The 15,123-nt window shown below is 46.9% G+C and overlaps 1 protein-coding gene across 2 annotated transcripts in view; it reads left to right on the forward strand.

The window, feature by feature from the left end:
- Window positions 1-15,123, forward strand: part of coro7 (coronin 7) — a 102,715-nt gene that overhangs the window by 28,787 nt on the left and 58,805 nt on the right. For both annotated transcript variants that reach the window (XM_027009128.2, XM_027009129.2), the window contains 2 exons: window positions 1,701-1,784; window positions 2,003-2,085. In XM_027009128.2, the coding sequence (XP_026864929.2) occupies window positions 1,701-1,784; window positions 2,003-2,085 (167 nt within the window). The remainder of the gene's footprint in view (window positions 1-1,700; window positions 1,785-2,002; window positions 2,086-15,123) is intronic.

Here is a 15,123-nt window from a genome sequence, read left to right on the forward strand (position 1 = left end):
GGGGTGCTTTCAACCCACTGCTTCATCTCCTGGCACAAAAAGTGCGCAATCAGGGCTCGGTGGGGCCAGATGTCGTACTTGTCCTGTGTCCAGAAATGGCTGAGAGTCTGACAATGATTGAGCACCAAGTGTCACTCTAGGAAAAACGAAGGATGAAAAATAGATGTGACTTATGGTGTACTGGTGTGTGTGTGTGTGTGTGTGTGTGTGTGTGTGTGTGTGTGTGTGTGTGGAATGCCTGCTGCTGCATTCTTCAGGATGGAGGAGTGGTTTTGCCAGAAGGAGTGATCTATAGGATTATGATCTATAGTGATCTATAGGAGTGATCTATAGGATTGTGATCTATAGGTCTGGCTCATCATCTCAGCTAGCTTTCTTTCAATACAGTTTTGCAACAGAAAGATGACCTGTGTGCTCTGTTCACATTGATGACTTGTAAATAATAGGTGCTTTATGATTGAACCCACAACCTGCCAGTTGTTTGCAGGTCCCAAAGTTATTAGAGCTCTGTGAAAAGATATTATTGATTCAGGCAACAAATGGTTATATATGTGTGGAACTCGATTTGAACATGACTTTCATTTTGGAATCCTTGTTTATGTGAAGGTGTTGGTTAAAGTTAAAGGTTGTCAGTTAAAGTTAGTTTACAATTGGTTGGTATTTGCCTGAAAAACTAGTTCTCAGTGTATCAGCCATGTTCAGAGTAGTCATTGGCCCAGGGGCAGAAGCCATGCAGACGTTTACGGTTCTTGATGTTTGAAAATACCAAGGACGATTGTACAAGTCATAGCGTGAGAAGTGTTCTGAGGATGTTTCTGGTGGCAAGAACTATGCAAAGCAGGTTGTGTCTGTCCGTGGACGTCTCTACACAATGCAAAGACGTTTTGTAGACATGGTAGAGAGCAGTTAATGAAGGCATTTCTGAGCAAGGGTTCTGACAACTTGTCAGAATTTCTAGTTCAGGAATGAAGTTTTGTTTACAAAATTAAGAGTGTTATTTTGAAAAGTGAGATGAAATTGCAGACATAATCTTATTTAATTTTATCTTCAGAACCAGACAATAATTGGCCAGAGGTGATGCATTGATCATAGAAATATGGTTGACTACCCAGTAGGAATGACTTCACTCTCTCTCTCTCTCTCTCACACACTCACACACACAGCTTCCTTTCGAAGCATTTTCCTTCATGTATCAATAACAGCCAAGCATGCTTTCCTCAGCATCCTCACAATGTTGTTTTTGTTTTTGACATCGTTATCTATAGTGACATTATTTCAGAGGCGTAGTGATGATTGCAGAGTAATGGATCTGCCTTCTGCTGCGCCAAATATCATCGTTTCCCTTATGCCGACCCCCCCGTTTGTCACAGACATGTTCTGATCTGCTTCTCAACCTCATAAAACCAGATTTAAAGGAGGATAGAAAACAGACTCGTCTTCTTACTCCTGTTTCAGAAGTACCTGTTGTCAGGGTGTCAGTCGTCGCTGTCCACTGAGATTATGGCACTAGTGACCACATTGCTGTCATCGTCCACCATTACCCTGTCCTCTCATCTTGTTCAGTCCCTTACATCCTGCTGAAGGTCGTGTCCGGTGTCCATCTTGTGTTACCCCGAGTGTCTCTTGTTGGCTCTATGTCTCAGTTCCTTCTCTTGTACTTAGAAGTTCACTCATGCATGTCTTTCTCTTCTCCTGTACAGTGTGCTCAAGGCCTTCAGACCAACAGGGACTCCCGCGTACTCTGGGTCAAAGATGACTACATCCTCACTACTGGATTCAACCAGGTAGAGCTGGACCTGTGCCTGTGTATGATTGCATGCAACTTAGGATGGCTTTGAATATAGGCACATCAGGGAAGAGCATTATATAGTACCTTTGTGAACATACACAAATATGTAGTTCATCTTATGTATTTACGTAGGTTGGGCTTTAAGCTCTGTGTGTGTGTGTGTGTGTGTGTGTGTGTGTGTGTGTGCGTGTGCGTGCGTGCGTGCATGCTCAGCACCGTCAACAGGAGGTGAAGCTGTGGGACACCAGGAGTCTGAACTCCTCTCTGAGCTCTGTGTCTTTAGGGACCTCAAATGGGTGAGTCCCAGCATACAACAGATAGCCTTTGTGTTGTATTGGTGTGTGCGCTGGGGGGGGTGGTGGACTCTTGGTCTTGGGGGGCACACAGTGCGTTGGGCTTGGATTAGGGAAAAAGACTCCTCTTGCATGTGTGTGCGAATGTGTTTCTACACAACACACGCATGTGAAAGCCTGTTTTTGAGGGCAGTGCATGGCCTCTTTTTCTTTCCTTCGCTCATTCTGTAGAATGCAGTGTCTAATGGCTCCCAGCTCAGGGTTGGCCTGTGTGTGGTTGGCAGGCATGGTATGCCCCGCTCATGCGCCAGCCCCTATATACAGCATGAACCTTACACGAACCAGCACTAGCGAGAGAGGGAGGGAGGGAGGGAGAGAGAGAGAGAGAGAGAGAGAGCGAGCGAGATGACATCAAATGTGGTGGATATACAGCACTGTTGTGGCACCACCACTATGGCAGCAGCTCCTCGTTTCTGCTCCTGTACATGGAGCATTGGCATGTGCTGCCGAGTGGACTCTACTGAGCCGTGGAGGTGTGTGAGGATGTGTGTGGGTGGGGCTGAGTCAGTTACCAGGCAAAGCTCCTGGCTGGAATGTGACTACTTTTGGCCTCTTAGTTTGACTGTGAAATAAGTGTTTACATAAAGGTGCACCGAATGGCCACCACTGGCCGCCCACCAGTTTCTGTTCTGGCCACTCCCCCAGCCTTTCTTCTTTCACCCTGGGTCTTGTGGTCAAGCAGATAGCTACCCCTCTGTACTGCGGCAAAATTCCCATCATAAACTGGCCCCGCACACACTGCGCGTGCTTTTCAAACTCGCACACCGTTGCTCATGGCCCGTAAACTCTTCGGGAGAAGCACTGGATGGCAATTTAAACGCTTCCCGAATTATCCGGCCCATCGCCAGCATCTGCGCCTCGTGCAGAACCAAGCAAGGAGCACAACGACCTGCTGAAAGGACGCTGATACTAAGCTCCGCGGCAAGTGTTTGTCGCTTGTCACTAAGTTCGTTCCAGTGCGGTAGCCGTAGGCTGAGGAATGTTGCAGTTAGTGTGGCCTCGGTGTGGACCAGAGCACAGGAGCGAGACTGAAGAATGTAGCACGGCCCTGCCTGTCCTCGGATCAGACAAACCTTCCAGCCATGTGGCACCCCCACGTTAATACATTGCTCAGCTGGTACTGCTAAGACTGCAGAGACACGTTATTTAATCAGCCAACACTCCTCCATTTCCCATCTGGTGTAGGCGAGCAGTTGAGAAAATGAAGTAGCCATAACACCGTCTTATGTAACGGAGTCGCAAGTTTGCACGCTGGTTTGCACGATAAAAAGGTGGTGAGCATACAAGCAGTCAAGATGCCTGAACGCATGTGTCGTGGTGCGATCGTTTGTTTCTCCACCGTAATCATTCTTTGGATGGATGGTGGGGGAAAAGCCAACAAAGTCCTGCTTACACCAGGAAGTGTGATGGCTTTTCTAGATTGATCAGGGCTCAACAGTCTCTGTTTTTCTTTAGAAAAATTAGCTCTGACCTGCGTAGTCATGTGGGTGCCCCGACCTCTGCAGGCTAGTTTTTGCATGCAGTCACAATCAATGGACTCAGATGTCAGTTACTGCACCACAGCACCGGGAGTAAAAATCCAGGATTGTAATTCATATGAAGGGTCAGTTTTTGTTTTTTGTTTGTTTTGTTTTTTATTCCTGTTCATGCACAAAGTCACTCCTCTTCCAGATGTGGAGAATAAACTGAGGGGGTTACTGTCCATTAACCACATCCCCAATGCTGCTTGTTCCCCCTTCTTAGCCAGCGTACTTTATCATTCCCAGGCTATCTCTCTCTCCATCCCTCCTCCCATCTACTTCTATTCCTTCCTCCATAATCTCCGAACTGGTCGACAGCCAGAGTAAACTAGAATCGGAAGTTAAATTAGGGGGAAAATGTAATCACCGTTACCCCTCCCCTTCGCCAACAGCAGCCTGTATGATAGCGGACCAGGAAAGACTGGCCTCCTAAAAGCACCCCCTGCTTCCTCCGCCAAGATCTCAATCGCGCTGTCTGGCACCACTCGGGCGCAGAAAGTGCCGGCTGTTCAGGTTGCCCGGCAAATGCGAGCCGACCAGTCCTTCAGTGTATGGCCCTACAAATCCCACTGCACTAATGGTTTGCCTCATCGAGTCCCCTGTACCACAGAGGAGGTTTCCAGATAATGTGTCCCTACGTGGATGAAGAGGTGCACAGCTTTCTTGTACCTTCAAGTTTCATGGAGCGTGCAGTAAAAACACGAGGAAGGATGATTAATACCGCCTACAGTCCGGGCCTTTTTTTTATCAACCATAATGGCTCAGGCGCTGGAAAATGAATGCAGGCTACAGTCATCACCCCCTTCTCCATTCCCCCACAGCTATCGCGTGCCCTGCCAGAGAATTACGCCCCTCTTGCACTGCTTGCTTGATATATTTATCTATCATATCTATTTATTTATATATAGTATCTATTTATATGGACTTGCATGTTCAGGTTTGTTTTGCGACAGGCTGCATTTTGGCACCGCGTCTGCTATGTTTGTTTTGGAGGCTGAATGCAGGAGGTCATAAGTTCTGTGCGTTTCTCGGTTTGTTTTGTTTTTTGCTTTTCCACAGCTTGACAATGAATAAGGCTGTGAAGGATCGGGATTTGTGAAAACGAATTTCTGCAACTGTGGGTCAGGCTCTAGCCGCAGAGCTGCTGTTCCACGTTACATCACACGCGTGTGGAGATTGTTTAATCTGGAAGGACATGGTGTTAAAACACTGTGTGCACGCTCCAGCACATAGCAGTCATGCTGCAGAAAACTTGGAAGGAAATGTTTGTTTTTCAGAGCTTGTGGGGGGGTATGTTGCTGAGGATGGACTTGAGCTTAAAGATTCGGGGGAATGGATGGTTGAGATTGTTTGGTTTTGCTATGACAGGGTGGCTGTTACACTCATTTTCCGTTTTCAGAAGATTTTGATCACTGCTGGAGCCTCCATCCTCTCTCAGCTGCTCGGTCTCCCTCGTTTTCTCCATCTCCACCCCAACTCCTACCCCTTTCTCTCCATAAACATAATTATATTCGGTTTAATGGGACCTTCTGGACCGGTTGCAATCAGTGAACTTTACAATTTAACTCAATTGCAACCAGCTTTTGTGAGTCAGTGTAGCTACATCATGCTGATTAGCTAAGCACGCCCATGTTGCCTGCTTGCATCCTGGCACCAAGGGCTTCCTGTACCGGACTGCAGGGGTCCTACTCTCCTCTCCTGTCCTCCTCATCGCCATGGTTGCGTTGGCCAGATCTTTGTCTGGGGATTTGCGGCCATGCACATGCCCTGTATTAGGTCCTAAATAGGCCTTTGGGGAATGGAGAGAATGAAGGGGTCATTTAATGTGGATGCAGCGAGACTAAATTGCAATCTTAGCGGGGAAGTTCAAGTTTCACTTTACTAATTGTCTGCAGTGCCAGAAAATATTCCCAAATTTATCGTATCCACACAACATGCTTTTAACCAGATGCTCCCATGTAATTTTCTCCTGCAACTTTTTCCAAAAGGAAAAGCTTTTAAATGTCCTAAAATGGCTCCACTTCCCCAAGCACTGATTCAACAAGAGCCCCCGGAGGGCTAACCCAACTGTTTTTCTAATAACCCCCGAAGTGGTTACTTCTTAGCGCCCAAGACCAAGTCTATGTTTTAAGGCATTGAAAAGTGGGATGGAATGTAGGTGCAGTTTGGTAATGTGCCACTGACCACAGCTCCTCAGATCTTTAGAGCTGGCGTTCTTCTACTTTTCCAGAACCATCGCTGGGAAGTTTTTTCAGGCTGACCATGTGGTTTTGCCGAGGTTTTGGGCTGGACCAATTGACTCAAACCCTCTTTAATCAGCTTGATTGAAAGGGCCTTGCTAATATTGTCCCGTCTCAGTGTGGATTCCCCTCTTTCCTACTCATCTAAAGCCCAGATGAGACAGCCCCCACCCTGCCTTTGGAGCAGCTGTTCTGGGTATCAGCTCACAGAAGGAAGTAAAGACAAATAGAGAGGTTGGGTTCTAATTTGGTGTGTGCTGTGCCAGTGATACTGTAGTTCCATTGTCCCCATTGCTGTGATGCTTTTTGCCATCAGCCGGTTTCTTTAGAAACCTTTTCCACCTACACAGCCAGACCTTGACCAGAGGGATTCAATTGTGGTTGGTTGAGGCCAGGACCGGTGGGGGCAGGTCAGGTCAGGAACCAAATCCCAAATCCCAGGTGGTGAGGCGAAGGGGCTGTTATTCCTTCCCCCAGAGAAGCGCTGCTTTGTCTGGTCCAGACCTTCTGGCCAGATGAGGAAATGCCAGTGGAATCTGTTAGTCATTTTGGGTGTAGCCTTCAAACCTGATGTGAATAGGTGGCTTTGAAAATTGCTTCATTTTTTTAATGGGCCTAACCAGGTTTACAGGAAGGAAGTAAGGTCCATTGCTCAGTTTTCCTCTCTTGCTTTTTCACTAACCCCCCCCCCCCACCCCCCGGTATAGCGGTCCACCCCCAGGTCCGACGTATTGGAGACTTTGTCAGAGAAACTTTGACAGAGAAATGTGGAAATATTTGACAGCTGGTAGGGAATATCTCCAGTAATTCCCAAGACGTTCTCGATTTCATCCCACAGGTATTTGGACAGAATCTTGGGGATAAGATTCTTTTGTGTGAACTTGCCACAGAAGAAAAATAATAAAAATTTTCCCAGTTCCACTTTTTTTTTTTCCTTCAAATAACACGTGTGGTTCTAATCAGGACTCTTGGAGTTGGATACCCTTAAACTGAGCAATTGCTGCTTACATCTGGGTTCTTAAATAGTCGCAGTATTGCAGTGCCCATTCATAATTCATGGCTCATTATGTAGGGTTTTTTCATATGTGTGTGTCCTCTGTTGAACTGTCCATTAATTTGTGTAGTGGCAACGTCAACGTCCGTCATTCACTGTGACGCGCTAGAATATCGGTACAAAGAAAGCATACATTACGTCTCCTTCCAGTTGCAGTGCGTCCATGCTTAAACAGCCATGTGTTGAACACACCGGTGTGCTGCTGGTAGGGGTTCTGAAGCAGCCCGTTTCAGGGGATTATGGCTGTCCCGCTTCCCTCTGTGCATGGGCATTCGGTAGCCACTCGTGGATGGAGAAACGATAGGGTAGATCTGGCATCTCGGACAGACTATAAGTGAAAGCAGCCCCGCCGTTATTTGCAATACGCGGGTGGAGTGTAACACGATCGTCTTCCAAACCCTGGCCATGCTCATGGAGGAGAGAAATGGAGATAAACATAGATGATATGGTCTCGGAAAAGCTCAGCGCTTTCCCTCCAGCTTTCGCTCGTCTGAAGATCTCTGTGTGGTTGAGCCGCTGCCGCGCTGGGCCAGAGGGTCTGCGGCTTGGAGCTCCTGGAGCTCAGCAGAACCCTGAGCCTGGGGCTGTCTGCTCAATAGCAGCTGGACAGGCGTGTGTTTTCCATTAGGCGGCTCTGTCCTGGACTCCCGTGGCCCTCTCGCTGCGGCCAGCCGCGAGTGGCGGGGTGTCACGCACCCACGCGGGCGGCCATACACTACTCTCGGAGCTTGACTACTTGGGCACTTAAGAAAAATGTAAAATTGAATTTGGTAAAGTTTGCAATATTGGTGCACTTTACAAAGATAATTTAATTCACTCAGTTGATTGGTTAATTTATAAACTTCCTCATGAAGTCTTGAGAGCAGAAATGACATCTGCAAGAATGTTAAACAGACGATATCTGGAATGACTTGCAGTTATGCCCTGATACTCTGCCAAAGCTGATGCCATATCCCTGCTCGGGGCTTCATTTTACTTGTGTATAAATATGTCTAGGTAACGTCCAGCAAAGCTGACTAAATGTGCTTCTAGCCTTGGTAGTTTGGTTCAAACCAGCATCTGTATAGTTTTTTTTTTTTAATGGGCATTTAAGCAATTCTTCTGTCTGGTTTCCATGCAACTGTTTAGTACGTTTTTTTCATTGGTTAATGACAGGTGGCGTGTGCGCCTGTCCAGTCATATATCCTGATGTGGTTTGTTTGTCTACCAGATCACAGGAACTCAAATGGGATCGTATTAATGTCAGGAGGGAGAGGCCCAAGCAGGCTGAAGTTTCAGTATTTAGCTTGTCACTGTCTGCAACTGTGTTTGTGTGTGTTTGTCAGTCAAACTGAAGTTGTGATTGGTCATGATGCCAGCCACTGGAAACATCCTGTAATTAGCTTTCTTGTTTTAATAGGCCAGCTGTCAGCATTAGCAGGTGCAAATACCTCCCTATGTGTTTTGGTTATCGCAAACTTTAACGTTTAGTCTTTGTGACGGAACATTGAAAGAAAGCGTCACCTCAAACTGCTAACATGATAAACAAAGAAAAACTACTAGCTGGAACAGTTCGGAACATGAAAGCAAAATCTTGGTAATTTGCAATCCACTAGTGTTCATTGAACATCAGCAGGGTTGCAGGATGAAGTGGCGTGAAAGGAAAGGGGTGGGGGGGGGGGTGGGGGGTAACAGCAGTCCCCATCCATCTGGTGGTAGTATGATAACATGGCCACCACAATGGTCAGTACACCTGGCAGGTGGTTGTGGCTGAGCAGAGGAGAAGTCGCAGGCTTCAGCTTTAACCAGATTAAAAACAAATTTTAAAAAAGAAAGAAAGAATAAAAAAGACAGAAAGAAACAGACAGACAGACAGAAAGGCCGAAGTGAGGGCTCTGTAGGAAGTGTAGCTGCAGCTTCTGGCCGTGGTCATTAAGAGGTCCTGCTCTCTAAATGGATTTGAGGTGAGTGAAGTTTGCTCTGAGGGGACAGTCCTCTCGGCTGAGACGCCAAGACTTCTCCTTCTGCTGCTCAAGTTGCGGCAGTTTACAGCTTTAATGTTTTTGTTTAATGGATTACTACCAAAGCTAACCCAAAGCCAAAACCTCAGGCTTTATGGAGAGTGCCATGCATCCTAAATTATCCACACAAATCTGAGCATGAATTCAAGGTAATAGCTCACTGAAATTGTGAATGTTGATGAGAATTAATAACATCTAGCAAGATCCAGTTTTGTGCAAATGAGACCATTTTAACTATTTCAGACATCTTTAAGTCATTGTTAGCTACTTTATCAATATTGGGTCAAATCTTCCACACACTCACTCATCCTGGACTATCTATCGCTTCATTCCTTACTCTCTCATCCCAGAGCTCCCATGAAAGGAACATCATCCCACTACAATAACCCTGGACTCAGCACAGGTGTTCCTTGCAGTTCAGGCCAAGCATGACGCTTATAATGGCATGGAGATACACGCACACAAACAACCTTTATGAAGAACCTAAAACACTTTCAGAGACTTCCAGAGACATGTGCCACGTGCTAAAAGGAAAGAGAAACAGGGAAAAGACAATTCACACAAATGAACAAAAGCCCGGAGCCTGCGCGGTGTTGTATGCAGGTGTGTTGGCATGGGGGCTAGCACACAGAGGTGCAGAGGCACAAAGGAGCACTGTTACGCAGACTTCACATCCTTAGCACACGCGTTGGCTCAGGGACATGTCTCAACCAGCTATCTGCTGCCTTTGTTTCCTGAAAGCCTTGGTGCAAAACAGCATCAATCTTCCTCAAGGTACAACTGTTTTTCTTTGGTCAGGGTCTGAAAGTCTTATCTCAATCTCTGTATGTGCGTGTGCGTGTGCATGTGCGTGTGTGTGTATGTGTGTGTGTGTATTAAACATTGTTTTAGCTGGTTGTGCAATTTAGGCATATGCCACTTTCTTTATTCTAATCCAGAGGTGTATAAAATACATATTTGCATCCCAACACTCACAAAAGATATCACAGACATTCCACACTGACAGGTTTTAATCGCCTTTTCTGCCTGTACTACTTGTCTAGGAATGTCAAAACCTTGAAGACGGTGTTTTTTAAACATTTTTTTACATTTTGTTCCTTTTATTACTGGCTTTACTTCAGTTGGATAACAGATATAAATAATGCAGGTTGGAAAATGCGGCACATAATGAGCATGCAGAAGGATATGGTCATAAAGTCAGAAGGCAAAAGGACCTGCAGGGTTTTGCCTGCTATCTTATGAAAAGGGGGAAAAAAAAAATAATAATAATAATTAAAAAAAAAAAAATATATATATATATAAAACTGGATTGTTAAAGGAATACATGCATTTGTGAAAATTGAGCATGTGTCCCAAAGTGACCAAGCGTGTGCTTTTGTTCTCCACGTGCCACGTGCCATGTGAGTAGTCATATTTACTCTGTTTGGCCAGGTGTTCCATGTGACCTGGAATATTTTCATTGGTTATTCACTTATTTTACGGTAACAGCTGGTTGATTGCAGCTAAAAACTAAAAAATAAGTTCTGCTTCACTGCTTTACCCCACCAAAAAGTACATCACAGAGTTCAGTTTGGGCGTGCTCTTACTCTCCATCTTCACGCTCCTAGTTAGTCATGTCTGGAGACAGTATGGTGTCTTTATGCTATGAGGACTAGTTGCAACTCTGAAGGCTGATCTAAAGCTGTGAGTCATATTCCCAAAAGCCACGAGTGTTTTATATTGCCGTTTTTCTGCTGATTTAGGCAGCGTTGAGAATACAGTTCAAAGACAAGGGCAGAAAGAACAGGATCCTTTGAGCTTCATCGGAACTCATGCACATCGTCGAGACAGACGTTGCCCTTTTACATCTGACCTAGGATCTGCTCGCTCTGCTGTGATCTAATCTAAAGCGCTGCTAAAACAAAAAAAGCAGCACCGGTTTCAGATCAGCCTCAGAGCGAGAGTAATCTCATCTTTATCACAGTGGATCAGCTGTGGGGCAGCACAGCCCCTAGCAGGCAGAGGATATGAAAGAACAACACAGGACAGGAATCCACAACAAGCCCCTCGATGGCATACTTGGAGAAGCAGAGAAAAGAGAGGCCCTGCTTCAGGAACAGCATTTGCAAATGGGGGTCTGACTTTTCCCAGGTTAATGGGGACAAAGAGATTGTGTGGTCAGGTTGGCTTTGCCCTGTCAGTCCTCGCTAGATGTGCAGCAGTGGGAGTGCAGCTATGAAGTTCCCGTGGTGCCTGGACAGGAATTCCCATACTATGAAACAATCATATTGGATGGGGTGTGTGTTTGTACATGCATGCGTGTTTGAGTATACATAGGTGCCTGCATGTGTATCAGTGTGAACCTCTGTGTGTGTGTGTGTGTGTGTGTGTGTGCACGTGTGCGTGTGCGTATGCGTGCGCATGTGTGTGTGTGTGTGTGTGTGTGCGTGTGTGTGCACGTGTGCGTGTGCGTATGCGTATGCGTGCGCACGTGTGCGTGTGCACGTGTGCGTATGCGTGCGCACGTGTGTGTGCACGTGTGCGTATGCGTGCGCACGTGTGTGTGTGCACGTGTGCGTATGCGTGCGCACGTGTGTGTGCACGTGTGCGTATGCGTGCGCACGTGTGTATGTGTGTACGTGTGCGTATGCGTGCGAACGTGTGTGCGTGTGTGTGCACGTGTGCCTATGCGTATGTGCGCACGTGTGTGTGTGTGTGCGTATGCGTATGCGTGCGCACGTGTGTGTGTGTGCACGTGTACGTATGCGTGCGAACGTGTGCGTGTGTGTATGCGTGTGTGTGCACGTGTGCGTATGCGTATGTGTGCGCACGTGTGTGTGTGTGTGTGTGTGTGTGTGCGCGCGCGTGTGCGTCTCTGTGCGGATAGCTCCCCAAATGACCTCCACATGGGCTGGGCAATACTGCGTTACTGCCTTTGCTGTGTCTCTGCTTCTCAGAGGTGATTGCTGGAAATTCTCATACACACACACACACACACACACACAAGGACACCCACAACATATAGTGCAGGGACAAAGACACACTTGCGGATATTTTTTCTTTCCGTCCACCCTGCAGTTGTAGAATAGGGCTGTTAAAAGGTTTAGCGTCATGTCCTGCTTTACAGCTGGCTGTTCACAGTGTACACAAAAGCCTTTTCTTTCCCAGTTTGGTGAAATCACTCCTCACTGTTTTGGAATGAGTAATCCGTTTTGGAGTCTTTCCGAACTGAAAGTAAATCTGGTTGCTCAGTATTCCTTGACTTTTTTTTTGTGTGTGTGTGTGTGTGTGTGTGTGTGTGTGTGTGTGTTCCCTCTCCTGCCGGACAGTGCATGCAGTATTTTCATTTGTGGAGAAGAATGCTTTTGTCCGTTTTCTGTTACCCTGTGTGTTTTTGTTCTACTGCAGATATGAGCACAGGGTGGTGGCCTTTTCAGGTTCACCTCACCTCTGCCTGGTGACACCCACTCAACCCCCACGCCTCCCAACACCTGAGGAGACACACGAGCACTACCCCAGGCCCAGGACAGTGCTAGCTCCCAGTGACCAGGGAAGAATCACTAGATTACTTGACTATTTAGCTCATCACTAGAGTTTTCCATTTCAAGAATATTCATAAAATAGTTTTTCCCCTGGTGAGCTAGAAAAACTGATCCATGCTTTTGTTCCTAACTGATGAGATGATTGTAAGTCTGAGAGATGAGATGATTGTTGGCGTGAGCCAGTCAACCCTCGCGGTCTGCAGTGTGAGAACTTAGTGGTGTAAAAAGAGGAAGAATATTACTCCCATCTCATCTTAGCCTCATATCACTGCTTACAGTTTATTTTAGAATTCAATACAAATTCAAGCCTTAAAAAGGTTGGGTAGGTATACGTTAAATCTGCTGTGCCCGTATTTTGTCCCCAGATCCTGGAGGTCATCTTCACAGCAATTTTTAACTTCCTCATGCTGGCTTGAGGTTAAAGGGCGACTGTGGACATCACAAGTGCTTCTACTTTAGCAAATGTTAAAATTTGAATCAAACTTACTTTTATGTACTAGCCTTTGGAGACTGAAGGCATTATATGTCTAAAGAAATACAGTTTTATGTCTGCTACATAACTTTATATCTGACTGTTTTATATCTTTTATGAATCTTCTTTATCTTGAACTGTTACACAGCACTTTGGATCAACATCTACAGAAATGTGCTCTATAACAGAAATGTTACTTCCTTCCTATCTCTTTACTGATGATCAGGCTATCTTAGCCTGAGGTTGGCAGGATGGTGACGTTGCCATCGTAGTGTAATTTGATCCAGTAAAGTCTAATTCTGTGCAACATTAGATGAGCTCAGAGGTGCTTGTGAGCACTGATATTGCCACATACAATCAACGATACAGATGCTGCTCAGATCTGCTCAAGCCATACATTAATGCACACCGATGCATGCGAGACAGACAGTCCTGTTATGCCCCTCCCCCTACGCAGCAGCACGAGTGCACACAATCCTATTTCCCACCATGGCCACGTTCATAGCTAGTCAGGCAGCCTTTAGCACTCCGAGAGCAGTTATCTAGCTCATGACAGCTCAACACATTTACTTCGGTTTAATTGGCTTGACTACAGCTCATAAAGGATTAAGTGTTTCCTGAACTGCCATTCAGTCCCTGGGCATGAGTCGGGGAGCGCTGGCTTGGCATTGTCCAGACCATCCCTGCAGTCAGTCTGGATGAGAGGGTGGGCCTGAGTGCGGGGCTGCGGAAGCCCCCCCCCCCCCCCCCCCCCCCCCCCCCCCCGCCCCGTGCCTTATGCCCAGAGATAAACGCCTGTTTGTTGTAGGGGCCGCCTTTCAGTCCCTGCCGGGTCGAAGGGCGAGGTCTGAGGTCAAAGGTTGCAATGAATACGGCTCGCGATTTCGTGGAGTTTAAGACTCTTTATGCGGCCGGCCGAGGACGAGGGTTGTGTGGTTTACTGAATTCAGGATGTTAAGAATTCGATGTTACGGCCCACCCAAGAACATGTTTTCGTGTGTGCGTGCACATGGGCGTGCGAGTGTGTGTGTGTGTATGTGTGTGTACACAGCAGTAATCAGTAAATCCTTCTTGACTTAATGAACCCCTTCATCATCTCCATCTTGCTTTACCTGACATGTTCGATAGCTACTTCCAGACCCTAGTGCGGTCAGCCCGTATGGATTACTGGGGCTGGACTTTCAGCATCCCTCACAGGGAGCAAGGACACCACTCATCCAGCCCCTCCGACTCCACAGCGGCTCGCGCTGCCGACCCCGGCCGGCCTGGGACGGCCGGGATACACCCCCAGCGGCAGCTGCAGAGCCGGTGCGGAAGCCATCGCGCTGCGTGTGTGTCCATATGGCCTGTGTATACGGAAGCAGCAGGCGCGTGGCGCTGTGCCCAGCTTTGTAGCTGAGGTGCCTGACCCCGGCCCCCGTCCCACTGGCCTGCAGTGAGGCGCTGGAGAGAGTGGCACACCCTCGCTGTGTCTTCATCCTCAAGCCACGGTGTCCAATCAGAGAGCTCTACAGATGGCGACCACCATGCCTCCCTAGTGCTGTCCTTGTCGGGGTGGCTCTTTAATTAGCTAAGGGGGTTCTGGGAGAGGAAATGCGTCGTGATCCAGTGTGCGGTCAGCGAGAGCAAGCTCAGCTGTCTCTTCCTGAGAAGCTGCTAACTTCCCCTCTGAGCTTGACAGATTTGTTGGGTTTTTGAACTTCTTCATGCTATTTCCATGCAGGTCTGGGTGCTGCGATCTAGGTTGTCCATCTGGAATGCCTCTGACCTAGACTCCCTGTCGGGGTACAGGACCATTTTCTTACTCTTGTTTATGGGAGCATAGATTTATGGGAGTCTGTGTGTTCCGCATTTTGATAATATAACACCGTGTACACCCCAGGCAGATGTTACAGTTCTAGTTAAGTGAGGTATTGCACATGGACATGGAAGGTATACACTGGATTTTAAAGACATAACTGCTAGGGTATTACTGCATGGAGGAGGCTTGTTAGAGCTTGTATCCTTCCCACACTGATCTTTTATATGTTTATAGAATGAACTACAAGATTTTTATTGCCTTGATTAAAACAAATACCTGAAGCTGTATTACCTTGATTACAGAAGATGGTGATGACTAGTTAATCATTTTAGAATGTAGAATGTAATCGTGTATTTTAGGCAGGACAGAGGCT

This window comes from Electrophorus electricus, chromosome 1 (assembly GCF_013358815.1).
Source record: "Electrophorus electricus isolate fEleEle1 chromosome 1, fEleEle1.pri, whole genome shotgun sequence".
Classification (NCBI taxonomy): Eukaryota; Metazoa; Chordata; class Actinopteri; order Gymnotiformes; family Gymnotidae; genus Electrophorus; species Electrophorus electricus.